Raw genomic sequence first — 22221 nt, forward strand, 5'->3', positions numbered from 1 at the left:
ATCTTATTTTGTTATAGCGAACAAAACCAGTTTGAGAAGCTTCACATTGCTGTATTTTGTTTTAGCTAATAAACTGGTTTGTGAAGCTTTAACATGGCTCTATTTTGTTCTAGCTAATAAACCGGTTTATGAAGCTCTAACATTGCTGTATTTTTGAAGAGCTAATAAACTGATTTTATAAATCTTTAATTCCATTGTATTTCGATATTTGCAGATTTGTAGGCTCCTTAAGAGTGACCCAAAATTTCTAAGAATTTAAGGGCTTCTCCAGATTGAAAGTGCCAAAGCTAAAGTAGTTTATATCCAGGGGGTAGCAGGTGCTGTATTAATGCAAGCATTGAATGCTGCTTTCCAATTTTCATTCTTTAATTTAGTATCACTGATTATTTGCATTCAAACTCTTTTTAATTGTCTCAAAGGTCATACCCAATTGAAATGTCTGATTTACGTTACTTATTTTTTCAGTTCACTGTGCTTCAATTTCGCTCGTCCATTATAAATTCTGTTTGCAGCAAGTTCCCATAAGAACCAGAAGACTACCATGCATTTACTTAACAGAGCGATTTCCTCACATCAATATAGGAATGAGAAGTCGGTTTTGCATTCACTGAAGAGAACCAGAAATCTTCTGTACATCCACTTGAGAACCAGAACTCCGCACATCAATGTGAGAGTCAGAATTCTGCCACACTTACACTTGAGAACCAAAACCTGGTAGCGTCCATATGCAAGTCAGAATTCTGCCACACATTAACTTGAAATCCAGTGTTTGTGCATGCACTTCCTAAGTCTGCTGAACATCCATTTGAGAACCAGACCTTCTCACATTTAAGTGGAAATCAGATTGCAGCACAGGCACTTGATGGACACCATCTATCTCGCTAAATTGTGATGCATTACGATGGCCCTTACTGCACATGGGAAGTTATTCCACACATCTCCTTGAATTGTGATGCTGGCAGTTGCTCCTTTTTTTATGTCACAGGTTCCTGTTTTTTCATTTGGTTATCTTGAATTTAGCTTACCAAATCTTCCTGTGCCAGGAATATTTTCACTTGGATCTACTGACCTCTCTTCTACTCGAAAGGTCCTATCTACCAGCTTCGACATCTTGTGTTTAAACTTGGCAATCTTTTTTACATGTTTCACTCTCTGAAATTGATTTATGTTTGGTGACTCAGCCATCTCGCAACCACCCATTGCTACCACATTTGTTTCAAATTTCATTTCGCTACTACATTGCTAGCACAATTTATATTTTCATCTTATCATAGTTTCACCATACATCGGTAAATCGATAAGAATTCCTCTTTTATACTTTTTCTATAAATCCCTGTAGTAATATATTGCACCAAAAACATGAGTAAAGACTTGAGTAATTGCTAATAATTTAAAGCCTTTCTCTCACGAAAAAAAAAAGTTGGGCTCATATGAAAGATCTTTAAAAGTTATCTAAGAATCTGTTAATTTTTTTGAAAAATCTTTATTGGTTCTTGATATATTTGTCAAAAGTTTTACAAATAATTACAGCAACTAAATATTTAAATTTATGTAAAATATTTAAAATGCCAAACTGAATAACCAAAAAGCATTTTTAGCCCTTATGCCTTGTCAAAACTGTTAAATACAACAGCAACTTAGAGCTAGATGTCATGCATGATTAGTGAAACTACGTTCCAATTCTTAAGAACTAATCAAGAATTTAAAAAAAATAAAATTCCTAGACAGCTCCAAGCTTGAAATGAACTAATAATAATGCTTGCACACAATTTACACATTTTCAAAAAACAAAACCTGTCTTTTGATTTCTTAATTCGTACAGTTGGAGATTCATTATGCAAAATTCTATTGTTTTAAAATTACGAATTGATACATTTTCAAATAAGAAGTGAGTGATTTTTCTAGAAAGCATCACTTTAATACTAGAGCAATTATTAAAAATGTTTATTTTGAATAGCAATCAAACATAAATAATGTTGTACATAAGTCTAACCCACCTTGGTATGATCATCTGTTAGAAGATGTTTTTGCATTCCTTGTTGATCAATGCAGTGAGTTTGACAAGCTAAACAAAAGGCCTCTTCATAGCTCTCTTCAAGTCTCTAAATTATAAGAAATATAAGCCTTATCTTTATCATAGATTTATAAGATTAGAATGTTAGAAGTTTGGCACATAAAAATCGAAGTCATGTGATCGACGCATGTAATCAACGTATGTTTTATATTCTTATGAACTAGTCGATAAAACCCGTGGAAAAATCCACTTAGACAGAATAACAGTAAAAAAGAACCATTATTTAAATTTTGATGACGTCAGCAATGATCTGTCAACAACAAAATATTTTTTCATGGAAATTTGTTTTCACGTTGCCTCTATTGTGTAGAGCGTAAACTGCTGATCAAGACAACGTATATGATCATGTGGTTTTAATAAGCAATTAATGAGATATAAAGGTTTAAAATGTTTCCTGACGGCAGCAATGGCCTGTCAAAACCCCCAAAATGTTTTTTAAAGATTTGTATACCTGTTGCCTTCATCGTATAGATCTTGAAACAATGATCAAGGAAATATATAGGATCATGTACTTTTGAGAAACGGTTGCAGAGATATTAGGGTTTGAAGATTTTTTGATGACGTCATTAACCCGTCCATCCCGAAACAGATTTTGGGACCCAGGTTTGGAAAACTTACCCAAATTGGTCCCAGGTGGTCCCTAGTTACCCACGCGGTGAAAAATTATTGAAGTCACCACTTCGTTTCCAAGTTATTTGGCCTCAAAGTTTTAAGTGCACTGTAATGGCTTCACTTATGTTAATATACTTTCCTTTGACGTTAATATTGTTTACCGTTAAAGTTTGATAAATTACAGAACCGTTTTATGTATGTATATGTATTTTATATTTTATCCACTTTGCAAAAGTCACAGACAGAAGCTCTGTATTATTATAAGAGATTAGTATGCAACAGTTTCCACACTGCAATTTAACACAATCATTCACAGTAGTAAAAAAAAATTTGTAGCGCTACAAATCACAACACAACTGCATTACTCCTGTACCTGTACAGGCACTGTTGTTTTCGCTTAGGAACTGTAAAAGACCAACTTCAAACTTTAAACTTTGTACAAAAGCCAGATGTTCATCTCCAAGATCAACCTTTTCATGGTCAGTAGTGGTAGTGGAAAATCAAAAGATTGCATAAAAAGGAGGTAATTTAAGATGAAGTGCAGGACGCTAAGTTGGTTTTATAATATTTAATTTGCACATTAGAAGAATCGTAGTGGATACAAGTATATCGGAGCTATTAGTAGAGGTAGTGTCACAAAATTATGATTATTTGTTGATATTAATTGTTGATGTTTATTCTTTAGGGCAACTTTTATGTTGGCTAGCTAGTTAATACAAAAAACATTCAACCCAACTCAACCCAGTATGCTTAGTAATCACTAATTGTTTATTAATATTGGTTCTGATAGATAGATGTGCAATTTTACATGGCTAGCCTCACAGATATCTAGGGATATACCCTGTCTATTATTTTCAGGGGGGTCCATGGCTTAGATGGGGAATCCTAGAGTATTTAAAACTCATTTTGAGATACAAGATAACTCCTTGCAACAGCTAACAGCCCACACAGAGTGCCATCTCCCCAATTTTCCACACTTTTTTATTTTTTATTTATTTTGTGAATATTTTAATTGGATATATACACTTCAACTAATAAAAGCTGTTGTTAACGTGTGCCTTATATATGAATATATTTCATAAAATTATATAAAAACAATAGGGTAAAGTGTAAAACAAGTTAAGTGGGGATAAACAAAGGCTAGAAAAGTGAGAACGCAGATTGGGGATAAAAGAGATTTCAGACATGCCTGATGGAATCAATAATAAGGGAGATAATAGAAAAATTTATAAATATATTAGCAAATATGTTGAAAAATAGTATAAAACTTAGTAAATAAATATTAATAATATTAAAAACCATGTGCAGATAACTTTAAAAACTTGAAAACGAAACTACATAAGAGTAAAAAAGCGAAAACCAGGCCATGAAAAAGAAAATCACAAAATTTAAGACAAACAAGAGTGGCAAAATACTGGAAAAAAGAATAAAGAATGTCACAAGAGTGGCAAAATACTGGAAAAAAGAATAAAGAATGTCACTAATCTCTTTACATATTTTAGATTGAAATACTTGGCTTATGCCATTAGCGAATCCAACTTAATTAGTTGTTCCATGGGCGAAATCGATGGTAGCCTACGGTGGGTTGGCGAAATAAAAATAATTTTATTGAGAATGTATGGTTGGAGCAACAACGAAGAAAATAATTAAAAAATAACAACGGAGGAGGTTGTTACTACAAGCATATTTTTCTATGATTTTTTCGCATAACCCACGCAGTTTAATTTTTTTAGTTGCAAAAGAAAAATAATAATAATTTGTCTCACTGAAAAAATATAACTAGCTCTCAAGGTGAAAAGATAAAAATACTTGCATGCTCAAAAACTTGTTTTTAAAAGTTAGCAGCAAAAATTTTTCTTGTGTTGTTAATAATTGGAAGAGCCACAGTTTAGATGTGAAAGCAGTCTTTTTACAAGGAGGAAAAATTAGACGAGTCGTGCATTTGCTGCCTCCTCCGGAAGTACTGACAAACTGTGGAAACTAAAAAGATCAGCTTACAGTTTGGTCTCCACATTCCTGGTACAAAAAATTGCTTCAGAACTTACATGCACTACGAAGTATGTATGATTATGCCTTATTTTACTGGAAGTGTGATGGTATCTTAGCAGGTATCTTATGTTGCTATGTAGAAAATTGTTTTTATAATGGAAGTGTCTGGTTCATTGTGATAGCCCATCTTCAGAAAACAGTTTTACTCAGTAAAGAAAGTTCTGTATCGTCCACGTTTTGGGTCTTAAATTAATGCAAAACCTAGATGGTATTAGAATTCAGCAAAATAGATACATAAAAAGCCCCTCGTTTCTTCAATTGCCAGCCGGGACAGCCAAGAAATCAAATCAGATAGGGTTCAAGCATTAGTTAGACAATTACAATGATCTGATGCTACTTATATGGCTTGCGATCTTAGCACTTGTGTGAAAAAGGCAACTGCTAGTGATTTTGAAGCATATGCAATTCAGAAAAGTTAAAATCTTGATTCCAAACCGGGTGTGGGTTGGAAAACTGTGTATTTGTCTTTTCATTATAAGATACCCTAGGGAGGATTACAAAGTGGATTTGTTTTGTTCCTTTATGTAAAGGCCAGTAAGCCCCTTTATAATGGCAATCACACAAGTTGAAAAGAGTTGTAAAAAGTGATATGGGAGCTGAAACTATGGATATTTCAAGAGGTGCAGAGCATGGCATGCTGATAAAAGCACTATTTAAGGAAATCACCTCTATTGATCAGACAATTGATTGCTTTTCGATCCAGTAAATACAACCACAGTTGTTGAGGACAAACGCTTATACATCAATATTTGTGCTTTGAGACAAATGATAAACGGAGGAGACATCTTGAAAGTGAAACTTCATCCAAAGAACAAATTGCTGACAGTTTAACGTAAGGTACATCCTCAGATCTGTGGTGTTGAAAGCATTCACTTGACTTGGAGTGAATCCTTATTGGGTATCGCAACCTCGCTATGCAATTGCAGCCATATGTTTACCTACATATACGGATTCTTCTGATGTTGGAAAAAACTGACATTTTTGGAAATTTTTGTTCTGTTTATCATTTCCATAGGATTTTGTTTTCTACTTTCAGCTATATATTTTTCACTATTTAGTTTCTATTTATTTGTGGAAAGACTGTCACTGCTTTTCTTTATATATTTTAGATTGAAATACATGGGTTATGCGATTAACTTATAGTGATTGTACTCTTACTAAAAAATAGATGCAAAATTGTGCACAATGAGACATACGTGAATCAATACTGAAAAAATACCAAAACATAAAACATTATAAAGTATTCTTTATTAAATTTAGAAAAACATTAATAATTCATTTTATGAGATCCAAGCAGGTATAACTTTAGCTCCCAAATACACTAAGCTCTTTTTAGCATATCAAGTTCTTATTTTTAGTAAACTAACCAAGCATTTGCTATTTTGTGTATTGTGTGAATGTGATACAACACCAAAATAGTTTTTGAAAGGCTCACTCTCAAGACATTGTCAAACAAAAAAAGACAAGCACATTTCTTGTTCACATTTACAATTGATTGAATACGTACATTATTACCACTTTGACCTTTAACAATACTTTTGACTCTAGTGTGGAACTACGATAGTTTATCAGCATGAGCATGAGTTATTGTTAAAAAATGAATTTCACAGTACGTGAAAGTTGGCAGATTCATACAACTATATATCGATGGGGCAGCTGTCTCATCCAAAATCGGACCTCAGTTTAGAGAAGAGGCACAATCTTGAAGATGCTTTTCTATAATATTTATTGAAGCAGCAATTCAGGTTCAAGAAACTATCAATGATAACACCCAGGTCCTTATAGCTGTCAATGATGTTTATCTTTTTATCTTTCACGAAAATATTAAAAGAGGGGTGATACTTCGTTCCCTTTTGCGAACTTCGGTGTTCTGCACAAAGTGCAAAAGTTATAACCAATAAGTTAAGGTGCCACAGATGTTTCAGAAAATAAAAAATAACAATAAACAAAAAATAATCAAACATAAATAGCATTGAATAACAACAAATAAAGTATTACGTCAACGTCCAAACAGCTAGGTTAATAGCCAATGCTTGTCTATAAATCTATAATAATCAACTTAGCTGTATGAACACCAGAAAAGAATATAATTCAACAACTTTAATAAATCCAGTGAATACTATTTTCGATTTCTTTTCCCAAACATTCATAATAGCCCATTTAAAAGATTAATTTGAAAACAGGGAGCGAATTAACTATAATAAGTGAGAGAGTAAAAATAACCTCCCGCAGTTGAAATTTTTTTTGGCATTAGCGATTTTGATTTAGGTAAAATGCAATATATATTTCCTATTTTCACAATCAAAATTCCATACTTACCGTTATCTAATAATTATTGTACTTGTCTGTATTTGCATAAATGCAGCTATTTCAGACTAAAGGGTGCTACAATTTATTGTAATATATATCCCTGCAGTCACCACACAACACATTTTCAGTTAAAGGGGAACTCCAATGAAAATCACTTTTTTTGTTTGTTTTATGCGTACTCAGAAAAGCATTACTTCACCTGTTTTCCTTATTAAAATTGTTGTACTAGCCTTTTGCATATTCAATTTTTTTTTTCATAAAAAACAGACAAGCACGATTTCATTTAGGACTGGACCCGATTATAAATAACGATGTCAAATCGTGCATAAAGTTTTAGCCAGCGCAGAAAACAATCATGTTAAACTTAGAGTTTACATTTAAATTGCTTTTTGTGTGTACTTTACCTTTAAATTTTTAAAAAATGGTTAGTTGTTCTGCGTTTGGATGTACCAATCGATCAGAGAAAGGTAAAGAAGTTAGTTTTCAAAGAATCCCGTCTTTGAAAAAGAAAAAACTCAAACAAAAATGGCTCAAAAAATATGTGGTGCAGGTGATCTACCAGGTGGTGAAAGTTTTTATATTTGTTTGTCGCACTTCACAGAATGAACCTCCAGAAAATAAAGTTCCATAAAATATTGCCAATTCGTAAAACTGCCTTTTTAGCTAGTCAACGGTCGAAGTTTGTCATTACTGCTTATTTATTATTTGTACTTATATCCACACAACACAACCAAATAATGTTTTGTACATTTTTATATTAAATGGAAGAACATTATACCAATTTCCAATGCAAAAACCAATAAAAAAGTTATCTAGTTAGAGACATGTTTTTTTGTAGCGCTTTTTTGATGGAAGGACCTGGGTTATTTTAGGAGGTAAATGTGTCTATTTTCTTAACATCATTTTATCAGCGCTACTTTCAATCTTTGTTACTGTTTAGGCTGCATCCAATGCAGATAATACAGTTTCTAAAACAACTTTGTCAAAACAACCACTTGAAAATCAGTAGCTTCCGTAATGCATTTATTACTTACGATAATGATAAAAGGGATTTTTATTTATGCAATATTAATCCCCTGTTTTAACAACTTATCACGACACGAACATTATTGATCTTTCGATAACACATTTCAATGGTTCTCCATCACAAAGAATATTTCAACATTACACAAAATTTGTTTGCATTTGTGTGCAAAAAAGCTTGTGCAGAGGAATGATATTGCTAAACTGTGAAATAAAAATAAATTGGTTTGTAAAGTAAGAAAGAAGTGATGAAAAATTATTTTACTGAAGCAAATGATAAAGTTTTTTGTCAACAAGAATTAAAAAAAAAGCAATTAAATATATTTTTTAATTTTTTAAAAAGGAAAAATTTCACTAAGAAAGAAATATAATATCAATAACTAGCCGGGAAACCCGGCGTCGAATCGCCGGGATGAGCCACAAGTAACTGTTGTTGAACACCCTAAGGAGCGCTTAAAAAGAACTGCAAACTGTGCAACACAGTCAGGTGGAGCGCTTTAGTACAGCTATGCAAATCAAGTGAAGGGCACACACCATTATAGTGTTGCGACTTTAACATATTTTTCAAAAAATAACTTTCCCGCAACAAAGGCTGAAATAAAAACAGTTTACAACCGTTGTGACTCTGTCATAGCAAAAACAACCGGTCAATATTATTTTATTTTGCGGAATAAGTTTTTGTAAAAGTTAAAAAATTAATCGTGACACCGGATTGCGCGCTTAGTCCAGTTAAATGGTGTTACACAGGTGTATAGGGATAACACCCTTTTGAAAAAAACTTTCTTGTAGACTCTATTTAAATGAAAACAGAAGAAACAGTCCTTCGCTTCTTGCACAGGGCTAAGCGGTTAGTCCAAGTAAACATTGTTGGACATTCCTACAGGCGTGATTCCCAAGAAAGTTTAAAAATTAATTGTCACAGCGGGCTGACCCGCATATGCGTAACAGCCTTTTCCAAAAAACAGGCTATTGTTAACACTGAGCTGACTGCTTATTACAGTTAAACAGACTTGAACAGTACCCTTCTCCAAAAAAACTTTATCACAACTTCGGTTTAAATGACAACACAGAAAACAGCCTGTCGTAAAACCCTCCAGCTAAAGCAATTGCTCAGCCATTTTATTTGCAAAAAATGTTTTAAGAAAATAATTAAAGATATATAGCTACCTAGCTAAACTGCATTTAGCATAAGATTTATTGCTGAGAATATTGCCATATTGATAGCCAAACTGAATTTTTATACTATCACTTTTTGGGTAAATATATGAGATAGCTAAATGGCTATATTCTCAACATAAAAATAAATGTTAGGTTGGAGAAAAACCTCTCATACCAAACAAAATTAGTACAAAGTAAGGCTATTAGCTAGTAGCCTTCAAAATATTCATTCCTAGCCAAAAATTCTAAAACTGGTGCGTTTAAGATCTGCACGTACCTAAAAAACGTGACAATATATTTATCTTCACATTTTAGAACATAAAAAAAACAAATATTACAAATATAAAAAGCTTATAGAAGATAAAAAGGTGAAACAGACTTAGAAACAACACTGACCACCATTACTTTTTAAAAACTAAAATGGCCATCATGTTTCTTCGTTGGCATGTCTAGGCCGCGAAAGTCTTGATTGGTTTTTCAAAGAATCAGGCTTTTTGATTGGTATACATGTGCGAGGGGTCAAAACAAAGTCAGTTAAACTGTCAGTAAAACCATCCTATTTGTTTTCTGTGGCTCCTGGGCGGAATCGCCGATTAAGGTCATGGGGGTAAATTATTATTAAAAATGGCGCATTTAAATAATGAGTTCATTTTAATCACTTAATTTGTTTTTTAAATTAGAAGTTTATCAATTAAATTAATTAAATTATGTAAGGAAATAAATTTATTTCTGTAATTTATTTTGACAAATCATAAGATTTCCAATTAAACAACCCCCTGGTCTCTGAAAATTCGCGGAAAGATCAAAGGAATATCGGTAACCCTTTTGAACAGACAAAATACGGCTATTATTATAGAGATACTATCATTCGAAAATCGTTGCTTTTTATCTCCTAGCTATCTTGGAAAAACAACAGGAATTTCGTTGGATTTGACAGATTCAACACAGCACATGCTTTAGCATCGGTTTCCATTGCTCTACAATTTCCACATTCACACCAACTTGTATTACTGGTACGTGGCTCACGTCAGTAAAAGACACCTTGCCGCTTTCTACATTGTTATTAATTTCTCCCTCGTGAGACACAGGAGGTTAGAAGTCGTATGGGTATAGCTTTGCAAAGTTTTTTTCATGAAGAGAATTATTCGATTCTAAGCTTTCTAAGTTATAATCTTCGTCATTATTAAAAGACATCTTATCAACAAACAATGCAAACAGTAAGTAAACAAAACTTATCAGGCGAGCTGTCAAGCTTACAGATTTGTGGGTTGATGTGACGAATGCTATTTATTGGGACACAGTTCTCTTAGCTTTACACAACCTTGAAAATTCTTTGAAATTAAAGATGTTTCTAGACGCAGTAAATGATAAATGAAAATTTTTAACGACTGTAAAAGTTTAATTTTGACATAACTATGTTTAGTCTTATCAAAATAACATTTTTTTTAAAAAAGATTTTTTTCACTGGAGTGCCCCTTTATATTAAAAAAATTATCAAAAATATTTGTGGCTAAATCGAAGAAAAAGTGCAGGGCTATTTTATGTTTTTTACTTCTAATTCCATGCCATTTTTTAGAAACATTTAGCTAATTTTATGCCAATGCCTAAATTTGATAACTGTATGATTCAATGGTCCTTATTAATTTCTCACAGATTTGACGAATCTCCTACACAAACTGGATAACCATTAGAAAACTTGTTAAACACATAAAATGCTTTGAATTTGCTTTGACAATCTATACTGTTACCACCAAGGTTCATTGCTAAACAATAGGTTAAATCAATCAAGTATAAGGGTTTCCCTCTTAAATTTTTTTCTTGTTTTTATCAACTATCTGCAAAGCTTGTAACATTTCTGCCTTCGTTATTAAATTTTTTTGGCTTAGGAATAAACTGCCTTGACTAAGACTTAACTTGCCATCTTCGGAACTAGTTGTAAATGTCCTTTGGTTGATAAGAACTTTTTTTGACCCAGATGCATGACACTTTGCATGTGATTTTACTTGAAATAACCCACTGTTGTCAATTTTGAATGCTTCAACACAAATTTTACAATAAGCTGAAAATTTATCATTTTTAACAAAACTGAGCCAAGGATAGCTTTTTCCCCACTCTGGACGGTGTTTAATCAATCACTATTATAATTACTAACCTTAAAAAAAGTTGTTCTACTCATAAGAATAATAAATGCTGAGTATAGAGCAAAAAAAATTAAAAACAACTGCATAAACAAAATTTTGGAGAACACATACAAAAATTATGATTTTTTAAGCCAACAAATAAATTTTATGCTAATTTTATAATTTGTGAGAAAAAAATTGCTCATTTTAGGATTTTTTTGATTTTATGCCGGCTGAAAGTGACATTTTTGTGAAAATAGTTTTTAAAAAAGGCAACAATATACAAAAATTTAGTGAATTAATCCTCATTTTCCTCTTCCGATGATTCAAAATCAAACAGTTTTAAGACTGTATTAATTTTTGTCGAAGCCATTCACTAAAGCAAAAGAGCACCCTAAGTGGATTAATTAACTCGCAAATATTTTTATTATTACATTATTTGTGAATAAATAAAAAAATAAACTTATAAAAAAAGTTATTTGTCGTTGATATCGTTTTCTTTAGTTCTTAAAAAACTTAAAATTATCTTAAAAACAAGTGGTATAACCGGGAGAAGAACGAACAAAAAAAAAATCTCTGTACTTCACAATTTCGCACCTCAAAAAAACTTGAAATCTTTCTTAAAGTTGCAATAGAAATTGCAAAGAATGGATCATAGTGTACATTTAAAACAGGGGTTTTCCCTGTAACAAAACTGACGTCAAACTCTTTAAAAACACTTTTCATAAACAAACAAGCAAACAGACTGCTGGGTAAAATAACGTGTTTTGTGATACTTGTTTTGTTAAAACTTTTTATTATCATTAAAATAAATATTGTTAAGATAGAAATTCAAGAAAAATGTCATTTTGAGATTGCAAATTTGTGTACTTTATTCACTTTGATATCGCGAGTTGGCAAAATATTTAATCGCTGGAGGAATAATGAAGGGTAACAAACTAATGCATCATATGGCTGGAAAATTTAAATTGTCTCTAAACTAACCTTATTTTCACATTAGTATGTATTTGGCTGTGAATTTTTCGGGATGGAAATGGATATTGATATAGGCTTATTAAACTTGCAAATACTAGTGGAACAAACAAGTATCTAAACGCAAGCTCTCACATTTCTAAGATGTTTAGTATGTATACATTTCTTTTAGATGTTTAAGTCATGCGCTTGCAATCACAAACCTAATACTCTGAAGCCTAGAATTGTGGTTTCTGCAACAAAGAGCACAATTACCTTGTGTTTAATCGAAGTGATATGTTCCTCCTTGAGATGTAAAGTTGCAAATTCTTTGTAATTGCATATACGGCAATGAAATTGGGATTTAGGTTGAGGCCAAAACTTGCCCAAGACTTCTTCAAATACAGAGGTAATAAATATATTTACATCACCAATTTCATCAATCTTTGCTGCTTCAAACAATTGCTTTAGATTATTTCTTGAAATATGCTCATAAATTTCTGAAAAGCTATATAACAATACAAAAATATATGATGCATAAGTACAGAAGAATTTAATTTTGTACTCATTTCTCTTTAAAGGTAGTGTCTGCTACAAAACTTAAAGTTAGTTTACATAAAGAAAACATGTTATTATTAACGAATTTCAGGTTAAAATTTAATAAATACAAAGTACCAGTGTAATGTTGTTCTTTTAAATTTGAGAGTTTCATCCTCGTGTAGCTACATTAGTTTGCCATATTGTAAACACGACCGCGCATGAATGCGAGGCTTATCTATTATGTCACCGCCTATGTCAGTGCCCAGGTTCAAAATCGGGACCGAAAACATGGGGAATGTATGAAGAACAAATTTAATTTGTAATGCCGAAGATTTAAAAATTAACCCCCGGCTACGAGCCAGACGCTTTCGAATAAAAAATGTATCGTCTGCGATAAGTATTTTTGGATCGTGAAAGGCTATTGACAGACTGCAAAAATAGAAATCACAAATTAATAACATGAATCCCTAAATTTATTTAACGGAAATAAGTAAATTTATCTGTCAAAGTATGTATGTAATGTCATACATAAGCAATAGAATAATTTTATTTTTATTTTTTCTTAAACATTTTTGAATGCCATGTGTTTTAAACAATGCGAAACGTTGAAGATTATGCTAGTATGAACACACACTTAAGCATAGACCAAACATCTATCCGGTCGGGACGGAACTGTTATAAAAAACACTAAAAAAACGTGGATACGAAGTTGCCAGACAGTTTATCATAAGCAAAGAAATGTCCCAAAATTATCAGTTTAAGAACGAACATGTCTTGGTGCTCAGCGTTCGGTTGCAGCAATAATAGTAAACGCGACAAAGAAAAAAGTTTTTTTCGTCTACCAGGAGATCCAAATGTACGAAATGCCTGGGTAAAAGCTATAAACAGAACAGAATTGCCGAAAAAAGTTCTCTTATGTTCTGATCACTTTACGGAGAACTGTTTCGATAAAAGCTGGAGCGTTCAAAATGAATTGTTTTATACCGAGAGAACGGCAAAAAGGAAATTGGTACCGGGATCTTTGCCAACAATTTTCCCACACAAACCGCGACCTAAGGAAAGGCAAACTTCCAAGAAAAGAGCTGAAAAAAAAAGTTTAAAAGAGGTACATACGGTTCCTAAAATAATTCCTAGGCTCATTTTTAAGCGGTATTTTGTAGAATTATTTTATTTTATTTGTAATCCAATTCAAGGTTATCGAAAACGCTATAACGAGGGATGAATTGCCACATGATGAACCTTGCGCGTCCTGCGAACCTTTACCCTCGACATACTCGATTGGGATACAAACAGAAAAAAGGAAAACAAGAGATTTTGGAACACAGGTGCCGTCACCAAAAGTTCGGGACTATGGAAATCAAATGGATTTTAGGCCAGACATTCACGCCCAAACACTGCCCATGAGGCGCTGTAACAGAGCAACGCAAATTACGAACCAGTACTCGAGTGTTAATGATGGTAAAATTAATATCAACTTTTTCGTAAAAAGAACTCAAGGGTTTGTAAACAGTTTCACTTAAGTTTTACTTAAGAAGCGTGTAAGTATTTAGTTAAACCGTTAAAATATGATTTACTTTTAGATGCCGAAAAGAACCAAGATCAAAGCATGGACGTGGTAAGCAGCGATGACGAAATAGACGAGGATGAAGAAGATGTTGAAAGTACAGAAAGGATGAATAGTATTCACGGTATGTTTCAGTTGAACAACATAGAAGAGTTGGAAAGATTCTTGGAGGTCCTTGGAGTTTCTTTGTCTTTTAACTTAAAAACGCAGATTGCTGAAGAATCAGCAGTTTCAGACCCTCTCGAAAAAAACAAAGAAATTGATGTGAACGATGACGAATGGCTGAAAAACTCTCTTGAAAGGTGAAAAGTTATTTTATAAACCAGAAGTAATGAAAGTAGTCTTTTTTATGCAAATTTATTTTTTAAACGTTGCATATTTAGAACTGCGAAAAAAGATCCCGATTTCGCAGCTATCGATTCGCCCGATGACAACACAGAATCAGAATTCGATGATGATGATTCTGAAAGCACACCATCATTATCAGCAACAAAACCTCTTCACAAACAAAAGGTTTTTCTTGTGTACGAATTACAGTTACTGCAACTGGTAAAATACTGTTTAAAATGTGGAGCGACAATCTCTTTTATATATGTTACACTTAACGGTTATATTTAAAAACAAAATTTAATTGTCTCCACTCCAAGAAAAGTCCACCTCTGAGACTCCTGTCTCTTCACAAAAACCCACGTACTTTCCATCAGGGCTCGGGTATTCTTGACGAATCCTCGTTACTACACAAGCTGGGATTACTCGACGTACACTTCTTCCTAATCTGGTGTGGATAAACCAACAAAACTGCCGATAAGCAGCGTATCTATAAGATCTAAACATAACAGCAAATAGTCATCTACTCCAGTTACGGCCATCGCATAAATACATGTTGTAATATTAATACCTGTTGGAAACATTATTCCTGCTTGATAAACCATGACTTTCTCTATCGTGCAAGCCCACTAACGCCGTCCAAAGGTTGTTTTTCAAGAGCACGACTGGTACAAAGTCAGGATGGTCAAGTATGCAATGTTTGTCTATAATAAAATATAGGAACGTCGATTATTATAAAAACATTTATACTAGTCATGCGTTTCCAGTGTCTCTGCCGCCCCCTCCTTAGAGACAAAAAAGTAGGCTGGAAACGAGATGTAGGTAACTGTTCTTACCGTTCAGATGGGCGTACTTTATCTCGTCAATTTCATGACAACAAATGCATTCTTGCTGCGATGGCATAACCTCGCAGTTTTTACATAAGCACCACTTGTCCTTATTCAAGGTACTTCTTGGAGGTTTCGCACTTTCTTCATCCTCATCAGATGAGTCATTAAATTCGGGCATTTCATTTGCGCCAGGCGCTCTCTGGGGCTCATACTGAAACCCTATAACTTTCGGTTTATTGGATAGTCTAGATTGCGCCATTATTTAAAATTAAAACCGCCTAGTTTTATAGACCTATAAATGATTTGAAGAATATTTTTATACCTTCTCCCGTCTGAAAGAAAAAAAAAAGGAAAAGTTTTTATTTTCAGGGGGGCTTGTCGCGTTTGTCGCGTTTTCGCATGTTCGGTCTTTCAAATCAACCAACCACTGACGTCAAATGCATATTTACGCATAATAATTATTTTTACCAGGCCTTTTTTCGCGCATGTTATTCAGAACGTCTCTAGCTGTGCTTCGACATGGCCAAGTAAAAAAAGTTTTGTTTATATGTATTTCCAGAGATTAATAAAAAACAGGTATGTCATTTCTTTATTTGTATATCTATATCAGTTAATATAAAAGTTTTTATTTAGTAGCAGACACTACCTTTAAGGGACTTTTAAAAAACAGATTTGGTGAAACTGCCCAGAAGGGGACAAGACAGGGAAAGAGCACGATGGCTTAGTGTGGGGTATCAAAAAATGTTTTATCTATAATTTGATCTTTTGATTGTTTTTTAAGTTTGTTTACTTTACTGCAAATCAACTTAATCATCATTTTTGAACACTCCTAATTAATATGCAAGCATGGGCAAAGTATGATGTAAAGTGTAAAACAGTAAATACAGGCAAAATCAGGTCCTAAAGAACTAAAATACTCATTAGGCCACATCTAGTTGGAACGTTGGTCATTGTCATTTGCCCACTGTGCTCTGTCTATCTGCTGCGAATCATCTTAATAACCCATGTTTATCTACTGCCTTTTTGCTTATTATTTGATATAGCTAACACTGTTAAGTTTTACTTGTGTTTTCATACTTTCAAGAAAGTGAACTTCAAATAAAAAAATAATTTTAAAAAAGTCACCTGGTGTCTCTGCATATTGGGGTTATTTCCTGCTTATTACTTTTTGCAGATTTCACATTTTTTTGCTGAAATTCTATGGACAGAGACATGTCTAAGGTAATGTTCAATTTATACATATTTATACTTGAGATTCATTTTCAGGTTGAGTATTTTTCAAAACAATCAGCTACATACCCATTATATTGGTTTGATGCATTTCTGTTTGCTTATGGTTTTCAGTAGAAGTGACATTTGTCTTTTCATCAGGAAGTACAAATGTTTCATTACATACCATACATTCAAAGCCAGAGTAACTTCGAGAACATTCTCTACCTTCTAAACAATTAATATACAGTAGCACAGGTTTATAACACTGGGAAAACATCATAATGCTTCAATAAACAACTAATCATTCAAACTTTCAACAATTTAGGTCATAGTTTGCATAGTGCCCTTTTATTTTTAATAACCCCTCCCCTATTATTACAATCCCACCCTTTTTATTTTAAGACTAACCCCTCTGTATTATTTCTAGGTCAAGCTTTTGTCTTCATCTTCTAACCGATATGTAATGCAAACACCCTATTAATTAGAACTCGTATTCAAACACATCAGAAAGAATTTTTTTGTTGTTGTTGTTAAAAAATATATGGAGCCTACTAAAATGCGATGTTATAAATAGTTCTAGCAAATTAAATTGTGCTCTTGCTTACTTTATTTGTCCACTTTGTCTGCCTTTCATAGCCACTAAATGTGACTAAAAATACCTGATATTTTTCTAAGTCAAATCCCTCCCCCTCCTAACTATGTAGGTTATGTTAAGTACTACCCCCTGTAATTATCAACCCCAAGAGTTAAGAGTGAGTAAATAATATGCCTAGGATAATTATTTTCAACAATGATACACTATTCTTATTGATTCCTAAATTGCACTCTACCTACTTAAATTCCTGACACTTTTGTTATCTTCTTCCAAAAACAACTTCACTTTGTCGTGATGTTTCCGAGTATTTTTGTGCATTTTTACCAATTGCTTTGACTTTATGAATTTTTCATTGCAAGCCAAGCATTCTGTCACTTTTATCCTCTTCACTGCATCTAGTTATAAAGTTTGTAAAATATATATACAGTGTATAATTTTTGTTACGCTCTATTAAGCACTACCTATTTATGCACAGGACAGCAACCATTTACAAGATTTTTGTGGGTATGGTGCCCTGTGATATGAAAATATGATATTTCCTAAGAAACATCTTATTTACGGTTTTAAATATCTTTATGATCACATAGCAAATTAAAAAAATGAAATGAAAACTTTAGATACAATTATAACATCGTAAATAATCTCTATCAAGATTATTTTAAAGGAATGAAAATATTTCTATTTCACATCACAATAGATCATTAGAATGTATTGTTAACATCTCAATCTAACATTCATATATTATAAGTAATGTTTGATTTAGTTAAGGCAGTATAAGGTTCATCATTTTTTGCACCTTCTGTATATATTCTATACTGTATTATACTATATACAATAAAAAATTACCATCAGTTACAGCATCCAAATATTCATCATCCATCTTTTTCAGTACAGACTGAAACATATTCTAAGATTTAATGCACAGATCTTTCCATATGATTTGCTTTAAGCTTTCAATTTATGACTAAAAAAATGCCTGCAATTTTTCACAAGACCCAGTATTATTTAATTACAATTGTTTGATTTGCTTGTTCAATAAATATTTCTTTAAATTCTTTTATAACAATTAATACTTAACTAATTTTATGCCTAATGTCTAAATAAATGATGTTTGCATGAAAGCTATATAAGGGATCGTCTCCACGATCGTTTCGAAAATAATTGTTTCAATTCGTATAATTTTTTTTGAAACAATCTCTATACGAATTCAAAACGATTTGAAAATATTTTTTGCCGAAAAAAATCATTTCAAATTCGTTTCAAAGTAGTTTAAAATCATTTTGGTGAAACGAAAATCGTTATGCAATCGTTTCGCATTCGTTTCATAATCGTCTCACAATATCAACATCAATTCGTTTCAACAGTTTGTTAAATTGATTTCAGTTCAAATCGTTTCAAAATCGCTTCAAATTTAACACCATTATTATTATGTTCATCACACACACCGATTTCTAAAGAAATTTTATTATCAAATTATTTAAAATATCTACACAGTAGACGTCCGTTAATTCGAACACGCAAGGGACTAAATTATTTGTTTAAATTAACGAATGTTCGGATTATTGGAAGTTCAGGAAAAACAAGAATTTTAATAAACGTTTAAAGGTTTTATGCTAATATGACTTATTACAACTTTACTACAACTTTTTATAAAAATCTTTTAACATTGTTTGCTTGGCGATGGGCAAGGCCTCCAAATACCTTGTAAACTTATTTTATTGGAAATGCCAATTTATTGATAAATTTAAAGAAATTTTGCCACCATTGATGCAATAAAAATGAATAAAAATAAAAACGTTTCCCTAATTTTTCCATAAGATTTTATTTATCAATACACAAAATTTCGAATTAACAAGCATAATGAAACCTTGGGACTAAAAAAATGTTCGAATTAGCTTTATTAAACTAAACTCAAGGACACCGTAAATCGTTTAAAAGTTATTAAAACACGATCGTAGGAAGCTAAAACACCGCCGTAGATCGTTTAAAAACCATCAAAACACGATCATATGAAGCGAAAAGATCGCTGTAGATCGTTTAAAAACCATAAAAACAAGATGATAAGAAGCTAAAACATTGCCGTAAATCGTTTAAAATTTACCAAAACACGATTGTAGGAACATAAAACATGGCCGTAGATCGTTTCGCTTCAACTTCGATCATTTTTAAGCTTAGAGTTTAAAATAAAATTCAATCGTTTCACAATCGTTTTAAATCGTTTCACCTTCATTTCATGAAAAGATCTGTAAACGATTTTAAAAAATGATGATACAATCTCGAAATGATCATAATCGTTTCGATTCGTATTAAAGGTGAAACGATCGTGGAGACAGCCTAAAGTTTTATATAGATTTATATTTTTACAATTTATTACAAGCTGGAACTATTACTCTACAGAGCTCTTAATTTATCACAGTCAGGGTTAACACCTATTAAGCTTCTTGCCTTAACGAATGATAAGTGGCAACACATGGCCTAGACTAGATAAAGATTTTTTCTTAACCTTACGCTGTACTTATGTTAAACTATTTTGAATTGCAGAACAGCTTTAACAGGAATTATGTCACGGTTTCTGCTGACGTGAAATTGTGGATTGCCAAGACACTTAAAAATCGAAAATTTACTTTGGCATTTTTCTGCCGATGTGAAATGGCTAAATTCCAACACGAAACAGTATATATAATATTAGTTCGTGAAAAAATTTGGATTATTAGAAAGGCTGATGGTATAAATGACTTGCCAATGTTTACACAAGCCTAAAAACTTAGATTCGGGTAAAACAGGAAATTTTAATGTGCAATGTGGTCATGTGCAAGTACAAATTAAACTTTATTGCACAAGTTAGGGACAAAATTTGTGTAGGATTAATTATTTACTCAGCAGATCAATAACTTCAGTAGTTCAAAGTTTCTCCATGTTTAGAAGCTTCAAGCACACCTTCCCATATTTAATTTTTAATCGTCAGCATAAAAACAACGCACTTCTTAGTAAACTTAATAAACATTAAATTTAGTTCGTGAGTGGGATGTTATCTGTTGTGAATAATTTTGTAATTGTTTATTTTTTTAAAGAATTGCAGGTTTTTCAAAATGAAACTACATCTCCTGTAGCTATAAATATATTTGACTTAAAAAAGAAGACTATTATTTTTTGCGATGGCAAGTAGTGGTTCTGATTCCAGTGCATCTCTTCATGGAATATCCTTCAACTTTCCTCTCCTGATAGCCTATTCATCACCCTCAGTTGTTCTGAGCTTAATAAGGACTTGACTAAATTTTTTTTTTCACATTGTGCACCTTATTTTTGATTTGTTTTTTATTTTTCTGTGTTCGCATGCCTCTGGTATTGCATCTCCTTGTATTATTTTTGTACTGATGGGTGGTCGCCATCTTTGTCATAGCTTTTAGCTAATAATGTGATTACTACTGTTAAATAAATATTTCTCTCTCTTAAGGTAGCAATAAACCGAAAGAGGAACTTAAAGAAATTGGAGGTTCATTTTATATACCTGCATTTTTAGAAGTGTTCTCAACAAGGACTGGAATAAAAGAAAGCTATTGTCTACAGAATTACACGAAGCCAAATTTATACAGTAATAGTGTAAAAAAAAGATTATCTAATTAAAGTATCCATAACGAAAAACTCAGATAAATGAATTCGCTAAAACTAAGATTTTAGACCTGTTAAGGGACGTGCATTCAAACCTTATTGCTGCCTAGATATATTATAAAGGTGAATTGATTACCATAATTTTTTTTGCCAAAATGATACTTGCTAAATACTGTTCTTAGGATCAGAGATAAATAAGGGGACTAGGGAATTAAGACATCTTATACAAGGAACTCTACTTGGGACCATATTGGTTAATACATGATAGGAGTGATGACTCGCCTACCAGCTTGTTTCATTATCAAGTATCAGAGGACAGAGCTATAAATACCTGTACATTGTCCACTTCAATTTCTGGATTTATCAACAACGAATATATTACATATTCCATTTTCTTGTTTCCATATAATAAATAAATCATCCCAAAATCTCATAGCAAATATATCTGGAAATATATCATTGATCTCTCAAAGTTCCTTTATCGTGCTTGCTCCACATTTTAAAACCTTATGTGTCTGTGTTTTTATGAGGAGAGTAAATTGAAATAACTTTCTTTCTTATATGTGGTCATTCTTCAACATATTTGCTATTAAATAGTTTAGAAAAATATCTCTGAAAACATTGTCTTCCTTCATTTTTATAATGAATGTTAAATATGTTTACCAAGATGTGCCTAGTTTTTACGCATGCAGCATTATACAAACTTAAAATCGGGAAAGGTGTATTGTGAAGCACATCATAGAGTAAGTGCTAAGAAGAAAGAATTTAGTTTCACATTATAAGTTTAAATCATTTTGTTTATAACTACCAATCCTTCGAAATTCGCACAACAGCATTTGGAGATGGTTGTTTGTAAGTTCTGATCATTTGAAGTAATAAGAACAGCGTTTTTAAAATTGTTAATGTTTATGTCAAGGCTAGCTGCACGGGGCTGGAACTCTAAGGAGTGAAGGTGTCGTGAAGTGAAGGTGTCGTGCACGGTAGGACAGATGTCAGATGTGAGCATCGTCAGACCGTTACCCAGCTATCACATCACAAGGTAGATAACACTAGGTTGAGGATGGCTAGTGTAAATGTTGGTACTCTGAGAGGTAGAGCAGGTGAAGTAGTTGAAATGTTAGAACGTAGATCTGTTGATATGTGTTGTGTTCAGGAAGTTAGGTGGAGAGGAGCTTCAGTGAGATTTGTGGAAGGTAGGAGGGCAAGGTATAAGCTTTTTTGGATTGGTAATAGTGATGGATATGGAG

The 22221-nt window shown here is 32.6% G+C and overlaps 1 protein-coding gene across 3 annotated transcripts in view; it reads right to left on the bottom strand.

Annotated features, from left to right (window-relative positions):
• LOC130641530 (uncharacterized) overlaps positions 1–19456 on the bottom strand; it is a 33800-nt gene extending 14344 nt beyond the window's left edge. The window contains exons 1-6 of one of the 3 annotated variants that reach the window (XM_057448366.1): positions 18212–19456; positions 17605–17760; positions 16858–16998; positions 16684–16756; positions 12574–12805; positions 1998–2102 (exon numbers count right to left, since the gene is read on the bottom strand). In XM_057448366.1, coding sequence (XP_057304349.1) covers positions 1998–2102; positions 12574–12805; positions 16684–16756; positions 16858–16998; positions 17605–17760; positions 18212–18269 — 765 coding nt within the window. In that variant the 5' untranslated portion in view covers positions 18270–19456. The remainder of the gene's footprint in view (positions 1–1997; positions 2103–12573; positions 12806–16683; positions 16757–16857; positions 16999–17604; positions 17761–18211) is intronic. The other 2 variants (XM_057448364.1, XM_057448363.1) reach the window with 2 other exon arrangements.
• Between the last annotated feature and the right edge of the window lie 2765 nt (positions 19457–22221).

The sequence above is a fragment of the Hydractinia symbiolongicarpus genome, chromosome 4 (genome assembly GCF_029227915.1).
Source record: "Hydractinia symbiolongicarpus strain clone_291-10 chromosome 4, HSymV2.1, whole genome shotgun sequence".
Classification (NCBI taxonomy): domain Eukaryota; kingdom Metazoa; phylum Cnidaria; class Hydrozoa; order Anthoathecata; family Hydractiniidae; genus Hydractinia; species Hydractinia symbiolongicarpus.